Consider the following 15329-nt stretch of genomic DNA (forward strand, 5'->3'; position numbering starts at 1 on the left):
GTTGAGTTTGATAAGTTCTTTATAGATTCTTCATACTAGCCCTTTATCTGATAAGACATTTGAAGACAGCTCCTCCCATTCTGCAGGTCTTCTTTAGGTTTTGTCCACCATTTCCTTTGCTGGGCAAAAGCTTTTTACTTTTTTTTTTTTTTTTTAAGATTTTATGTATTCAATTGACAGACACACAGCGAGAGAGGGAACACAGCAGTGGGAGTGCGAGAGGGAGAAGCAGGCTTCCAACTGAGCAGGGAGTCCAATGTGGGGCTCGATCCCAGGACCCTGGGATCATGACCTGAGCCGAAGGCAGACACCCATTGACTGAGCCACCCAGGGGCCCCAAAAGATTTTTATCTTGACGAAGTCCCCATAGTTCATTTTTGCCTTTGCTACCCCCTTGTCTTTAGAGACGTGTCTAGTAAGAAGTTGCTGCGGCTAAGGACAACAGGTTGCTGCCTGTGATCTCCTCTAGGATTGATGGATTCCTGTCTCATATTGAGGTCTTTCATCCATTTTGAGTCTATTTCTGGGTAAGGTGACAGGAAATGGTCCAGTTTCATTCTTCTGCATGTGGCTGTCCAATGTTCCAAACACCATTTTGTCTTTTTTCCATTGGTTATTCTTTCCTGCTCTGTCAAAGATTAGTTAACCATAGAGTTGAGGGTCCATTTCTGGGTTCTCTATTCTGTTCCTTTGATCTATATGTCTGTTTTTGTGCCAGTATCATACTGTCTTAATGATTACAGCTTTGTAAAAGAGTTTGAGGTCTGGCATTGTGATGCCACCAGCTCTGGTTTTCTTTTTCAACATTCCTTTGGCTATTTGGGGTCCTTACTGGTCCCATACAAATTTTAGGATTATTTGTTCCAGCTCTGTGAAAAAAGTTGATGGTATTTTGATAGGGATTGCATCAAATGTATAGATTCTTCTAGGAAGTATAGACATTTTAACAATATTTTTTCTTCCAATCCATGGGCATGGAACATTTTTCCATTTCTTTGTGTCTTCCTCAAATTCTTTTTGACTGTTCTATAGTTTTCTGAGTACAGATCCTTTGCCTCTTTGGTTAGGTTTATTCCTACATATCTTATGGTTTTTGGTGCAATTGTAAATGGGATCGATTCTTTAATTTCTCTTTCTTCTGTCTCATTGTTAGTATATAGAAATATATGCAACTGATTTCTGTGCATCAATGCTCTATACTGTCACTTTGCTACATTCCTGTATGAGTTCTAGTAATTTTGAGGTGGAGTCTTTTCAGTTTTCCGGAGTCTCATGTCATCTGTGAAGAATTAGTTTGACTTCTTTGCTGATTAGTATACTTTTTATTTCTTTTTGTTGTGTGATTGCTGAAGCTAGGACTTCTAGTACTACACTGAACAACAGTGGTGAGAGTGGACATCCCTGTCGTCTTCCCCTATGAAAAAGCTCTCAGTTCTTCCCCATTGAGAATGCTATTTGCATGGGCTTTTCATATATGATTTTTTTATGATAGTGACGTATGTTCCACCATCCCTCTGTGGAGAGTTTTAATCAAGAGAGGATGCTGTACTTTGTCAACATCTATTGAGAGGATCAGATGCTTCTTGTCCTTTTATTAATGTGGTGTATCATGGTGATTGATTTGTGGATGCTGAAACGCCCTTGCAGCCCAGGAACAAATCCCACTTGGTCATGGTGAATAATCCTTTTAATGTATTGTTGGATCCTACTGGCTAGTATCTTGGTGAGGATTTTGGCATCCATATTCATCAGGGATATTGGTCTGTAATTCTCCTTTTTGGTGGGGTCTTTGTCTGGTTTTGAGATCAAGGTAATGCTAGTCTCATAGAAAGAGTTCGGAAGTTTTTTCTTCCTTTTCTATTTTTTTGAAATAGCTTCAGGAAAATGGATACAAATTCTTCTTTAAATGTTTGGTAGAATTCCCTGGGAAGCCATCCAGCCCTGGACTGTTGTTTATTGGGAGATTTCTGATTACTGCTTCTATCCTTGCCAGTAATGGGTATGTTCAGGTTTTCTATTTGTTCCTGTTCCAGTTTTGGTGGTTTATACATTTCTAGGAATGCATCCATTTCTTCCAGATTGCCTAATTTGTTGGTATATAGTTGGGTCATAATACATTCTTATAATTGTCTGTATTTCTTTGGTGTTGGTTGCAATTTCTCCTTTTTCATTTAAAATTCTATTTACTTAACGCCTTTCTCTTTTTCTTTTTGATAAGTCTGGCTAGGGGTTTATTGATCTTACTAATTCTTTCAAAATCTTTACTAATTCTCCTCTCCTGCTGGGTTTAGGCTTAATTTGCTATTCTTTCTCCAGCTCCTTTAGGTTTAAGGTTAGGATGTGCATTTGAGACCTTTGTTGTTTCTTGAAAAGGCTTGTATTACTACACACTTCCCTCTTATGACTGCCTTTGTAGCATCCCAGAGAGTTTGGATAGTTGTGTTTTCATTTTAATTTATTTATTTGAACTTTTTAAATTCTTCTTTAATTTCCTGGTTGACCCATTCATTCTTTAGTATGATGCTCTTTAACCTCCATATATTCGTGTTCCTTCCAAATTTCTTCCTGTGATTGAGTTCAAGCTTCAAAGCACTGTGGTCCAAAAATATGGAGGGAATAATCCCAATATTTTGGTTTAGTTGAGACCTGATTTGTGACACAGTCTGTGATCTACTCTAGAGACTGTTCTACACGCACTGGAGAAGAATGTGTATTCTGTTGCTTTAGGATGAAATGCTCTGAATCTATCTGTGAAGTCCATCTGGTCCAGTGTATCATTCAAAGCCCGTCTCTTTGTTGGTCTTCTGCTTAATGATCTGTCCACTGCAGCAAGTAAGTCCTCTATTGTTATTGTGTTATTATAGATGTGTTTCTTCAATTTTATTATTATGGTTTATATAATTGGCTACTCCCATGTTAGAGGCACAAATATTTATAATTGGTAGATCTTCTTGCTGGACAGGCTCTGTAATTATGATATAGTATCCTTCCTCATCTCTTATTACAGTGTTTGGTTTAAAATCTAATTTGTCTGATATAAGGATTGCTACCTCAGTTTTTCTGTGATGCCCATTAGCATGATAAATGGATTTCCATGCCCTCCAGTCTGGAGATGTCTTTGGGTCTAAATGAGTCTATATCACTAATTCTCTGTTCTGCCTCATTTATCCTAGCAGTGAGAGCATACTGCATCTCATTAATAGCCTTTTTGATTTCAGCTTGTTCAAGTTTAGTTCTTTCATTTCTCCAGAAAGGAATTCTCTAGTGTCTTCTATGCTTTCTTCAAGTCCAGATAATATCTTACGATCGTTATTCCGAACTCTAGTTTCAACATCTTATTTCTATCCATAATGTTTAAGTCCCTGGCAGTCAGTAATGCCTCCTGTTGTCTTTTTTTTGTGGTAAGTTCTTCCATCCTGTCATTCTTGAAAAAGTGGTCACTTCTCTATTTGTAGAATTTCAGCAATTCTTTTCTTAGATCTCCAATTGAGTTCACAGGTGTTCAGAATGATTTAATAGCTATCTAGCTGAATTTCAGGGACCAGATGAAACTAGGGTCCCCTATGCCTCTGCCAATTTCCTCCTCCATCTAAAATTCTTCATTAGAAAAAAGGAGGAGGGAGAGAATGATATAGTGGAAAATGCTTAAGTATACACTAAACAAGTCTGAGAAATTCCAAGAGAAATTGTAGCATATTTAAAAACATTATTTTTAAGGAGTTTTCCATACACTGCTATATCTACCGAAAAAAATTCTAGAATAGATTAAAATATTAATTTTTTTTGAGTTTTTTTATTTTGTTTTGTTTTTGTGCTAACACTCACCTATGGAACCTTTAGCAGCAATGGCAACGGCCTCTAACAGAACCTGGATGATACCTGCTCGAACCCGTGGAGAATCTTTTTTACGAGCATCAAGGTGTCCCAAGATCTCCTGAATTACATGGTGAGAATACTGAGCCTAAAAGAAGCAAAACAATACACAGAGATGTATGAACAGTTACATGCATACTGGCTGGATTCTTAAGAATGGAAAACCATGTGTCACTTAAATGTCCAACTATAGGAGACTGGTATTCCTGTTACAGAACAATATGTAGCCACTACAAACCCATGCTTTTTAAGACTAAATACAAATACTACAAAATATTTAGAATGCCCTGTATAAAAAAAGCAAGTTGTAAAAACTACAATTAATAAAATTCACTCTGTTCTTTAAAACAATACATAGGACTACAATTATATACACCTAAATATTGACAGTGGCTAGGATTCATTAGAAGTTTTATTATCCTCACAATTCTTTGTAATTTCAAAGAATATTTATATACTCTTAAAATCTGATAATAGGACAAATCTTCGAAAATAAACAGATATAGCACTTCTCTCCTACCCAAACTAGATAAATATTATTTCTCATTATGGACTCCTAACAACACTAAATAGTCAAAACTCCTATCTCATCAAAAGCCACTATCAAAAGGAAAATGTTATTGGTGTATACCTGATTAAATTTAAATCAAGGCAATATCAGAAGATCTGCAATTTACAAAGGCAATTTTATCATAGATATATAAATCTGATCACAATGGATATTAAAACCTGTATCTAAAATAGGATAGCTAGAGAATGTTGAACTATATTGAATATATATATATATATATATATTTTTTTTTTTTTTTAAACAGAGTAGCAAAGTTTTGTTTTTTTAAACTAATAATTACACCCAGGAATCATGAGTGGGTCTACTACCAGTTTGTACAAATCCAGCAACAAACAAAATACGCAACGGCCCTGATCTCCACATCTGTGTTTGCTCTCAGGCCCCACCACTCTGTTTTCAGACTGGTTACCTCTCTCTCCTTTGGAATGGGTAGTCTTTTATTAAAAAAGAAATGCCCAACACATAATGGATCCTCTGCTCAAAAGCAGAAAAGAACTCCCCTCCACCTCTAACAACATAACCAAATTCACTGCCAGGTATTTCTGGTATTTCTGTCATAACACAGCTAGTTTTTTAACAACCCAAGGTAAGCATTTTCACCTTTACTTTCTACAGTGTTAAAACAGAGGAATGTGAGATAGACAGATACACACGTACATAAAACTTGAAACTGAACTCCTTGCCCAGGAAGCTGTATACTTCTGATGTGTGAACCTCATGCAAACAGAGCCTTACAAACAGGATGGCAATGTGACTTATTGTCTAAACCAGGACACTTCAGAGAGTGAGAGTATTAATAATTATATAAAGCAGGGCTATCCTAAGCAAAGCATAGCACCTGTTCACAACAGCTCAAGAATTCCACCATAGATGAAAAGCACATGGAGTGACAGGAACAAATTGCAATGATGTTAATTATATTCTATACCGAGTTTCTAACACAGGTTTACCAAGCTATTGTGTACCTGTGGTAAAACTCACCCTCACACTGAAGTTTAAAGCAACAGTAATGGATGAGTAGCTTTAAGAAGCAACACAAAAGGGTGGTTAAGTACATCTGTAACCCTTAGAGTCAGATTTGCCCAAATTCAAATTCAGCCTCCATCATTTAATAGCTTAATAGAGTACAGCCTAAATAAGGACTACGTAACCTGTCTGTACCTCAGTTTTCCTCATCTACTCTATTTAGAAAATAAAAAATTATTTTGTAGGATTGTTATGGCACTTAGATGAATTCATTTGTGTAAAGAACCTAAACTTGTGTCTACCACAGGAAATGCACTCAATCTAGCCATTATTATTTACTTTTAAAATGGTGACTCCTGGGATAATATGTTACTACTAAATTAAACACAACAAAAATGACAACAAAAACATCTCATTCAGAAGCAGGTGCCAGGCACTGTTCTATACACAGTATGTGTCCAAACTAACAGTTCCAGGAAGCAGCCTAACTCAATCACACTGTGTACGTCACAGTGCAAATGAGGCAGGTTTTTAAGGAACTTGTCAAAGTCATGCATAAACTCTAACGGAGAGCCTAGCCGTGAATCTCAGCCCAACCTCAGAGTCCAGCTCATGAATACAGTACCTTATAACCTGCAACAAATCAATTTAGCACAAAAGATAAGCTTTAAATATTTTCTCTTTACCACAAATGCTCTATTATTTTTGAAACTACCTGAAACTCTATCTATGTAACCCCTTAGGGATATAATACTGGTCAGGCTAGTTAATGTTTTGCGTAGAGAAGAAAAAATGTTCCCCAAGAATGATTCCCATAAATAATTTTGATAGTAAACAGCAATTAAAACAAATTTATCAGAAGTTTTAAATGTATTGGGATAGTTCTATGAAACAGAAATTCCCATTCTACTGGGTTCTACCTTTTAATTTTTAATCATGGACTTCATAAAACATATGCTACACTTAAAGCTATTTCCAAAGAAATGCTGTGGACCAGGAGTTTCTGAACATTGAATCAACCAGTATTTACTGATTCTTTAAGTTTCTTTGACTTTATTTATTAGTTTACTTCATCCAAAAAAATTTCATTTAGTAACAAAATCTTAATGAGGAAGGCAAATTAAGAAACACAAGGCTACAGAAGACCAGGAGAACAGTCTTAACTATACCTACAGACTGCAAGATCAACTTCTTAGCTACTAAATTAAAATTAAATTAAAAGATCCTAAAAGTTCTCATAAGATGGAAAAAAAATACTTGAAACTATGTGAGGTGATGCATCTTGAATAAATGACTACAGTAATCATTTTACAATATATCCAATCATTGGGTTGTATACCTCAAACCTAAACAATGTTACCTATCATTTACAACTCAATAAAAGTATAAAAATAAATTTTTTTTATATTATCCTACCACATCCAAACCAGCTTTATAATAACTAGTACTTATCAAAAACCCACATTATGGTACACTAGCGTTAACCTACTCGTTGATTTACCCCAAAACTTGTGGAACAGAATACCCAGAATTTGAATCCTGACTTCACTTTCTACCTGTGTGCCTTTCAGTGAGGTACCTGACCGCTCTAAAGATCAGTTTTCTGATCTGCAAAAGAGGAACAGTAACAATATCTACTACATAAAATGAGAATTAAAAGCAGGAAAGCAAATAGATTATGTGCACAGTACATAGTACAGCTAGCATGTGATAAATTGGTACTTTTATTTTAAAATATAAATGAATAACTCAATGCAGGCATTAAAGTTTTCTTTTCAGAAATTAAAAACTAGAACACAGAGGAATAATTTGCCCAAGTTCACACAACCGTAAACAGCAGGTCTACGAAGGGAATCCTGGTATGACCTGCCATGTTCCTTTCTTACTCTACCTTATCTCCTTTGAATTAATGATGACTTTGTAGGGCATAAAAAAAACAAAGACTGTGTTAAAAAAAAAAAAAAAAAGACTTAAAATCCCACTTGTACTAAGAGCTATGTGGGTCTGTTCAGGTTTCAAAGAGAACCAAGGTGTGGTGCTCTGCAGTAGATAAAAGTGTCTCATTGTGAGGTTCTATTATACGCTAAGGGAGTTAATACATGTACTATTACATAGTAAAAGCTCAGTAAATGCTATTTATTATCAGCTATAAGCTACTTGTAATAAATTTCAGTTCCAATACCAGTTTATCAGTGAAATATATATACACAATAAAAATATTCAAATAAATTAGTAATAAACTGCATCATCATGAAATCTTTTCTTTTTAGTAAATATCTTTTCATATTTGCAAATAAAAAAAATAAGTGGTAAGTAAAAATGAAACAAAGAACAAAATAAGAACATGTTGCATATCTTACAGTGTTCTACATCTCTGATGACAGAGACATACAGAATCAAAATTACTTAAATATGATAAACCAACACTTACCTGAATGGAATACATTATAATTTTAAAGCAGTGAACTGCAAATTCATTGGGATCCCATAGTTTGTGATGGTCTAGATGCCTGTAATTAACAAGAAAATTACTTTAAGAATTCCCTTTTTCATTCCATGTTCTTCCTGTAGAACCCTTAACAATATGTAAAATTGTATTCTAAAATGTAGCACAGAGAAGCAAAGGAATGAATGATGTGTTAGAGAGCTTAAGAGCCATGAAGTAAAAATGGAAAAGACCTTAAAACACTTTTAGCCAGGTTTTCAGAAGAACAAGCATCCAATGAGAGTGAGCTCCATTTGAGGAGCCAATGGCTAAGAAGTTTTCTAATTAAAAACAATCAGCCAAAGACCAAAACCCTAATCCTCAGGTTTAGGAATCCCATCAAGATAAAGAGAAGGTTGGGACACCTGGGTGGCTCAGTTGGTTAAGCGGCTGCCTTCAGCTCAGGTCATGATCCCAGTGTCCTGGGGTCGAGTCCCACATCAGGCTCCTTGCTTGGCAGGGAGCCTGCTTCTCCCTCTGCCTCTAGCCTGCCACTCTGTCTGCCTGTGCTTGTGTTCGGTCTCTCTCTCTCTAACAAATAAAAATTTAAAAAAAAGAAAAGATAAAGAGAAGGTTAACAGGAGTCCAAGAGGAACAACAACAGCTCACCTCTAAAGGAAACAGAACTGGATTCATAGATCCCTCACCAGGAGCAACAACAGAAAGCAGAAAAGAACAGAATAATACTCTTAGAGTACTGAATATATTAATTCAGCTTAGTATTATACACTGAGCAAAACTTTCAATGTGGATAAAATAAAGACATGCAATAAAGCCATTTCTGGAGCACTTACTTCAGGAAGAAAGAAATAAAAATGATCCAGAATAAAGAACAGAAAGGCAAAAAGGAAAGTTGAGCAACGAAACTGAACAATATACAAGTTAAAATACACACAAACACTGAAAAACATAATACTTAATTTGTGAAACTGAAAAACATACTAGCTGGAAGTAGACATTAAGACAAAAGAATTTAACCTTGTATTCCTAAAGGAGAAAAAGAAAATATTAAACTTTACACCAAAAAAATGAGTGTTAAACTTTTAAATTTTATATAAAAATGAATGTTAATTTCCTAAGAACACTCAAAGCAGAAAAATTATGTAAAAGCAAAAGCTTGTGATTTTAAAAACTGACAGCAAACTAGAAATAAGACAGAATTTTCTTAAGCCAAGTTCTCTATCTAAGAAATAAAAAAAGGCTCCACAAACATCATGCTGAGTGGTAAAATGGTATGGGATTCTTGAAAATGGGGTTAAGTCCCGGCATTCGAATGCCACGTAGGAACTGTCACTTCAGACAAATGATCTCACCTCATGAATTTCAGTGTCCTTAAAAGGCTGTTGGAATGATTAAACAAGAACTCATGTAAAAGTACCTAGCATGGTATATGGCACAGAATAGGTAATGAATGTCAGTATTTATGGCTGTTCTCTAGATAATATGAATCATTTAAAATGATCATTTAAAACCAGTGACTTAGCTCTGGTGGAATTAATTTAAATTGTTTTGTATCAGAACTTCATTTTCTTACATTTATTTTGTCCTTATTTTAGTTCAGTTTTCAGAAAAGAAATGGTAAATTTGGTTGAATAATTCTTTTGGTTATGGTCTTTCAAGCCATTAGTCTATACCCTGGCAGGTGTTTATATATATATTTAAATTCGTAACTAAAGGCAATGTTGATTTAGGCTGTCTAGGACAAGCAGCAACACATTACATGGAGGGAAAAGCAAAGCAATGTTACAGGTTCTGTGTGCTTGTTACCTTTGTAAGAAGAGCCCCACCAAGAGCTACTGGCTCGAGTAGCAGTCAGACTGCAATGGAACCCACGACAACTAGATACTATTTTTTCTAGTAGTTTAGTAGTAAGGGGAAAGGAAGAGGGAAGGAATTTCCAAATACAGAACCAGTGATTCTCAAATCATTTTTCTCAGACAACATGTATCAAAATCACCTTCGGATTTGGTTAAAAACAGCAACAAGCAGATTTCAGGGCTCTCTACTGTGTCCCAGTCCCAAGAACCATGGGGCAAAAGATCTTACACATCCAGAAATTTTTAAGTACAATTAACTTCTGAAAACCACTATCCTGGACTTACATATACAATTTATTACTCTACTATCTTTGCAAAACAGGTAAGGAGTTTCAGTTTGAGCCGGCTCTGATACACAAGAAGGAAGATAAAGTAGAGCTATAAACTGGGTGAAATCTTTGAAAGCGAAAAAAAAAAATGAATTTAACTCAATCACTTCTAAAACAAGAACTGGCACAAAATATATACAGTTTGAACAAGAATAATTCTAATAATTTGAATTGTTCTAATTCTACAGTATGGATGCTAGTGGGAGATCTATAAGCACAGTCAGGCTGAGGTCAGATGAAGCAAAACATTTTCATTCTTTAAGCATCTGCCTTCAGCTCAGGTCATAATCCCAGGGTCCTGGGATCGAGTTCCACATTGGGCTACTTGCTCAACGGAAAGCCTACTTCTTTCTCCCTCTGCCTGGCACTCCCCCTTCTTGTGCTCACTCTCTCTCTGACAAATAAACAAAAATAAAATCTTAAAATTTTTTTTCACCCTACTATTTCTCTCAGCACAAAAACAATTTCACTTAGATTTTGAGAAAAAAGAAAATGTCTTATTTTTATATATGTAAAAAATCATGGAGACACTGCATAATGACATGCAAAATTCTCAATCACTTATAAAATGAAACATGTGACTTCAAAGAAACTTCTGGTTCTTACTTGAAGTTACTTTTAGACAACCAAACATCAAACATACCAGAGTTCTCTCTGTTGAAAAACTTTAGGAAACATGATGAGCTTTTATCTTTTATCACAGCTGTTGGCATTCTACAACCGAATGTCTAATTTTGTCTCCAAATGTCAAATTTTAATTTCAACAGGATTTTATAAATGTTGAGGAGCAACTTACATATAAAAATTTTCTTATGAAATCTTTACAGGTTCAGAATCAATCAATGCAAAGAATTTCAAAGTTTAGAGCTATGGGCCATAGCCTTTCATTTATTTGTAAGACAGGAGTGACAGTACCTTCCTGCAGAGGGTAACTGTACTGTGCGGAATAAATGAGATAAAGCTAGCAAAATCACTAAGCACAGTTGTTTGTACAACATCAACTTTAATCTCAATCTTTATCTCTTTTTCCCTGCTACTCTAACACCCCAAATTTTTGCCCAAGTATTCAGTGAACACTGATGTTACATCTGCTCTAAAAAGTCAGATAAATTTTCTATGTTCAAAAATTTCAAAACGGAATTGTGATAACTGAGTGACCACACCTTACTAAAATACATCTCTAACTACTAAATGTACTGTACTTTAATCCTAATCTATTAAATTTCTCAAAAATTAAAATCTTGAGCTGAACATATTCTGGTTAAAAAAATCAGAGCCATTATTTATAAAATATGAAACAGGCAATCCTAATCCTAATAATTTAAAAAGAAATACCTTCAACTACGTAAAAGTTAAAAATCTCTGCAAATAAAAATTGCCATGGGGCACCTGGATGGCTCATCCAGGTTAAGCATCCAACTCTTAATCTCAACTCAGGTCCTGTCAAGGTTGTGAGTTCAGGCCCAGCATGGAGCCTACTTAAGAAAAAAAGGCAAAACTATTCTACATAGAAAATATGTTATTAAAATCACATTTGCCTTCATGCTAATAAATTTTTCTTTCAATGCTAAATTAACTTTAGAATATATAAAAAAGTATGCACTAAGAATAGTATTTTCAATGACATTTTAAGTAATTTTTTAAGTAAAAATAAAAATGAAAACAGTGTAGCATACTTTGCAAAATTAGTACCTCACAGAAGTCTTCCAGAAGTAAGAAGGATTCATCTCCTAACAAAAGCATTTTATTTCTAGTTAATGAATGACTACAAAAAGTAGCTCTTAAGAAGAAAAAATTGCCCTGGGAAATTACTTGCAAAAAATGCTTTAGTGAGACACTAAAGTAGGTTTTCTATTTCAACCATTATTTGATCTAGTAAGAAAATAAGTGACTTAATAGAAATTTTGAATATCACATTTTTAATAAACAATCAATACAACAGGATACATTTTTCAGTATTTAAGAATAGTACATAAAGAAATAATGTTTCTCCCCACCCCCCCCAAAAAAAATAGAAAATTGCAGGTTTAAAGTAAAACTTCCTAAAGTAAGTCATTTAGCACTAAAAGAAGCTATAAAATTACCTGAAGTTAAAATGTACCACTACTGTTCTACAAGTTCAAAATCCAGTTTGCTAAAGAGGCAGAAAACTGAACTTTATTTACCTCCTCTAGCATGGTACCAATTACTCCTGGTTCTTGTACCTTCTTGTCGAGAATTTTATTATTGTAACCTACTAACACATTGGCCCTGGCTCAAACCCACCTCAGAGCTCATGTGATTAACTTTCTCAAAGGGCAGTTCTGGCCATTTCACACCTTTGAGCTAAGATCATCAATTCCTTACAGATTTAAATATAAAACTGTGAGATCTCTATGGTGCGGCTTGAACTATATTTCTCTCATCTTACACCAACCAACCCCCTTCAATTCTGACACTCCAGCCAATGGCGTCAACTAATCTCTACTTCTCAGAGTCCACACTTCTTTGCCTCTGCTCAGGCCTCTCAACCAGCTAAAATCTATTTACCCACCTAAGTATCAAAAAAGATCACCCCCAATATCCCAAATTTGACTTGAATTCTTTATTTTGAACTGCTATAGCACTTTTTTACCTTTCCTCATAACCTACATATGACAATTATTATGCATGTATATTATCCATCAAAAGTTTGCCAAGGACAGGACAGCTTTATCCATGTATATATTCTCCAAAATATCTAGTATCTTACTGAGAGAGGGCACTTAATATTTAATTATCTCACTAAATAGCTAACATATAATTAAATATTTAATTAACAACTTAATTAACTAATACATGATCAAGATTTAAGTCCACTAAGTTCTACATAGTGAAAAGCATGGTGGCTTCAGGCTACCCAACTCAAGCAGAGCTAATTTAGGAGCTTCTTTCTCTCAGGATCCCTCTCTAGATTTTTAAGGGCTTATACAGAGTACCTCCCAGCTAAGAGGAGTATTAAGACAAAAACCTGAAATCTGAGAAATTAAATCAGTAGGCCTGGACACTGAACAATAAATCTGCCTTTAGTTATATCTGATATAATTTTACTTCCTTACTAGCATTTCCATAAACCCACAGAGTCATTAAACAGTAGACCCCAATTTTTTTCGGCGGGGGGCAGTGGAAAATCATGGATCCCTTTGGAAACCTAATGATTCTCTGATTTTTTAATATAATTTTGTGGCTTATAGACTCTTATTAACTAAAGCTCAACTCTGAGCCCAAATATTTGCCTTAAGTAAAGAATTCTGGTATATTATACTACTTTTTATATGTGTCATCAAGATGTTACAGTAGGGAAAAGAAAACGACAAGGCAAATGATGAGCAAAAACTAGTAAAAATGGCCAGAAATTACAAAGAATATTATACAGTAGATCTATCATGTGATGATTGAGTTAGAACACAAAAGCCTGTGGAGAAACTCAAAGTTCACAAATGTATTTTCCTTGAGGGAAGACCAGATGTACCAATGAGATATTCAATATTCCTGCTCTGGCCAGTCAAAGATAAAAGGTGAAATTTAGAGATGTGAACATGCACCAAGGCAGTCCAGCCACAGGAGAAAGAAAGCCAAGAAACAGAAGCCAAGGACTGGGACGAAATGACCACAGAAGCTATTAAAATGAGACACATTACACTTGGACAGTGTTTAGTATCTTACTGTGCATACACATTTCAAGGTCTGGGAGGAGAAATTCCTGGTAAATGATGCACAGGATATCAAGCACGTGACTGTATTTCATTTTTAAGGGGAAAATGCTGATGCATTGGCTGAACAGTACTCAAACACAGGATGTCAGCCTCACTCCTATTCCCTTCCCACAATGCTATACTTTCCACTAATAACACACTCATGCCAGCAAAAAGCATCCTCTGCAAGGAAATGAACACAGAATCAATACATCACAGTCACAAATAACCAGGAAAATACCAAGTCCTTACGCAAAAACTGGTCTAACAGCATTGTTCATGTTCCCAAAAGTTGCTCGACCCAGCAGTTCTCTGAAACAGTTTTCAGCCAGCACAGCGGGATTCTCTTCTTTGTCAGTGGCAGGAGGGGAGGGAGGAGGACCTGTGCGACTGGTAAATAAAAGGGAAATGAAGAAAGCCACATGAAAGAACTTTAACACCAGTTTTAACAGCTAACAGAACAGACTTGACTCCACAGAAAGGTTAAAATGTTTTCCTTTTCTCCCAAAACAACCTAAGAATAAGAAACAAACACAGTCTAACCTTTTGTTTAAAAAAGTGAATAGCAATTACGATCATTATTATTTTGGTTAGCTCTAACTGCCTAACAACTAGCATCCCGGGTCTCTAAAGAATAACAGATGTTCAGCTGTGATTTCTATTTCTCACACTTGCAATTTTTAGTATTAATTCAAACAGCAATTTGGATGCTCAGCAACAAGCAGCAAGTGTAAATTTACTCTAAAAGAAATGAAACCTTAAATGTATCAGTAAGAATCTGTGGTTTACTAAGCCTAAAGATGAATAATTTTTTCAGAAAGGAGAATATTTAAACTTATTCAAGTTTATGAGACTACTTATACAATACTAAGGACAAATTTGCTCATCCTGGCAAGCAAGCCCACAAACACATATATAAAAATAACACACCCTCAACCCCAGTATCTTTATTCCATACCTGTCAGTCTCTTCTATCTTTTGCATGTTAAACAACAGGGATGGCACGATTTTATCCATATGCTGGGGTTCCCAAATGGTAGCCCGAAGTTCATCATTAACTGTTTTGCGAACCACTCCTTGAATACCCCTGATTCCAGCAATTCGGATTCTATAAAAAAGAAAAAACTGAGTCATGAAAAATATTTAACAAGTCTGCCTATTTAGCTAAGAACATGGATGCCAAGTAAATACTGTTATCGCAAGTCAACAAAATGAAAATAACACAAGTCTAAGAAATTAATATCTCAAAAATCTAAGATAGAGATATGGTAGTTCTAAAAGAGATTTATTTTATGTGTTGTTTTTTTTTTTTTTTTTTTTTTTAGTTTTTTAATATAATCGTTACCCCCCAAATGCAGGCAGGGCTCAACCTCACAATCCCAAGATTAAGAGTTGCAGGCTCTACTGACTGACCCAGCCAGGTGCCCCAAGATTTACTCTGAATACCATCTTTTAAAAATCAGTATTTAAAGTTTAAAGGGACTGTAAAGTATAATAATATCAAGTTTATTTATTATTTTTTATAAAAGAGAATTTAATCAAAAGCATTAGTTTTTCCTAAGGGGTGACGATAAT

General features: G+C 35.1%; 1 protein-coding gene across 3 annotated transcripts in view; it reads right to left on the minus strand.

Annotated features, from left to right (window-relative positions):
• EFR3A (EFR3 homolog A) overlaps positions 1 to 15329 on the minus strand; it is a 114183-nt gene that overhangs the window by 49105 nt on the left and 49749 nt on the right. For all 3 annotated transcript variants that reach the window (XM_059165607.1, XM_059165605.1, XM_059165606.1), the window contains 4 exons: positions 14713 to 14862; positions 14007 to 14144; positions 7842 to 7920; positions 3826 to 3961 (listed from right to left, as the gene is read on the minus strand). In XM_059165607.1, coding sequence (XP_059021590.1) covers positions 3826 to 3961; positions 7842 to 7920; positions 14007 to 14144; positions 14713 to 14862 — 503 coding nt within the window. The remainder of the gene's footprint in view (positions 1 to 3825; positions 3962 to 7841; positions 7921 to 14006; positions 14145 to 14712; positions 14863 to 15329) is intronic.

Source organism: Mustela lutreola, chromosome 3, assembly GCF_030435805.1.
Source record: "Mustela lutreola isolate mMusLut2 chromosome 3, mMusLut2.pri, whole genome shotgun sequence".
Classification (NCBI taxonomy): domain Eukaryota; kingdom Metazoa; phylum Chordata; class Mammalia; order Carnivora; family Mustelidae; genus Mustela; species Mustela lutreola.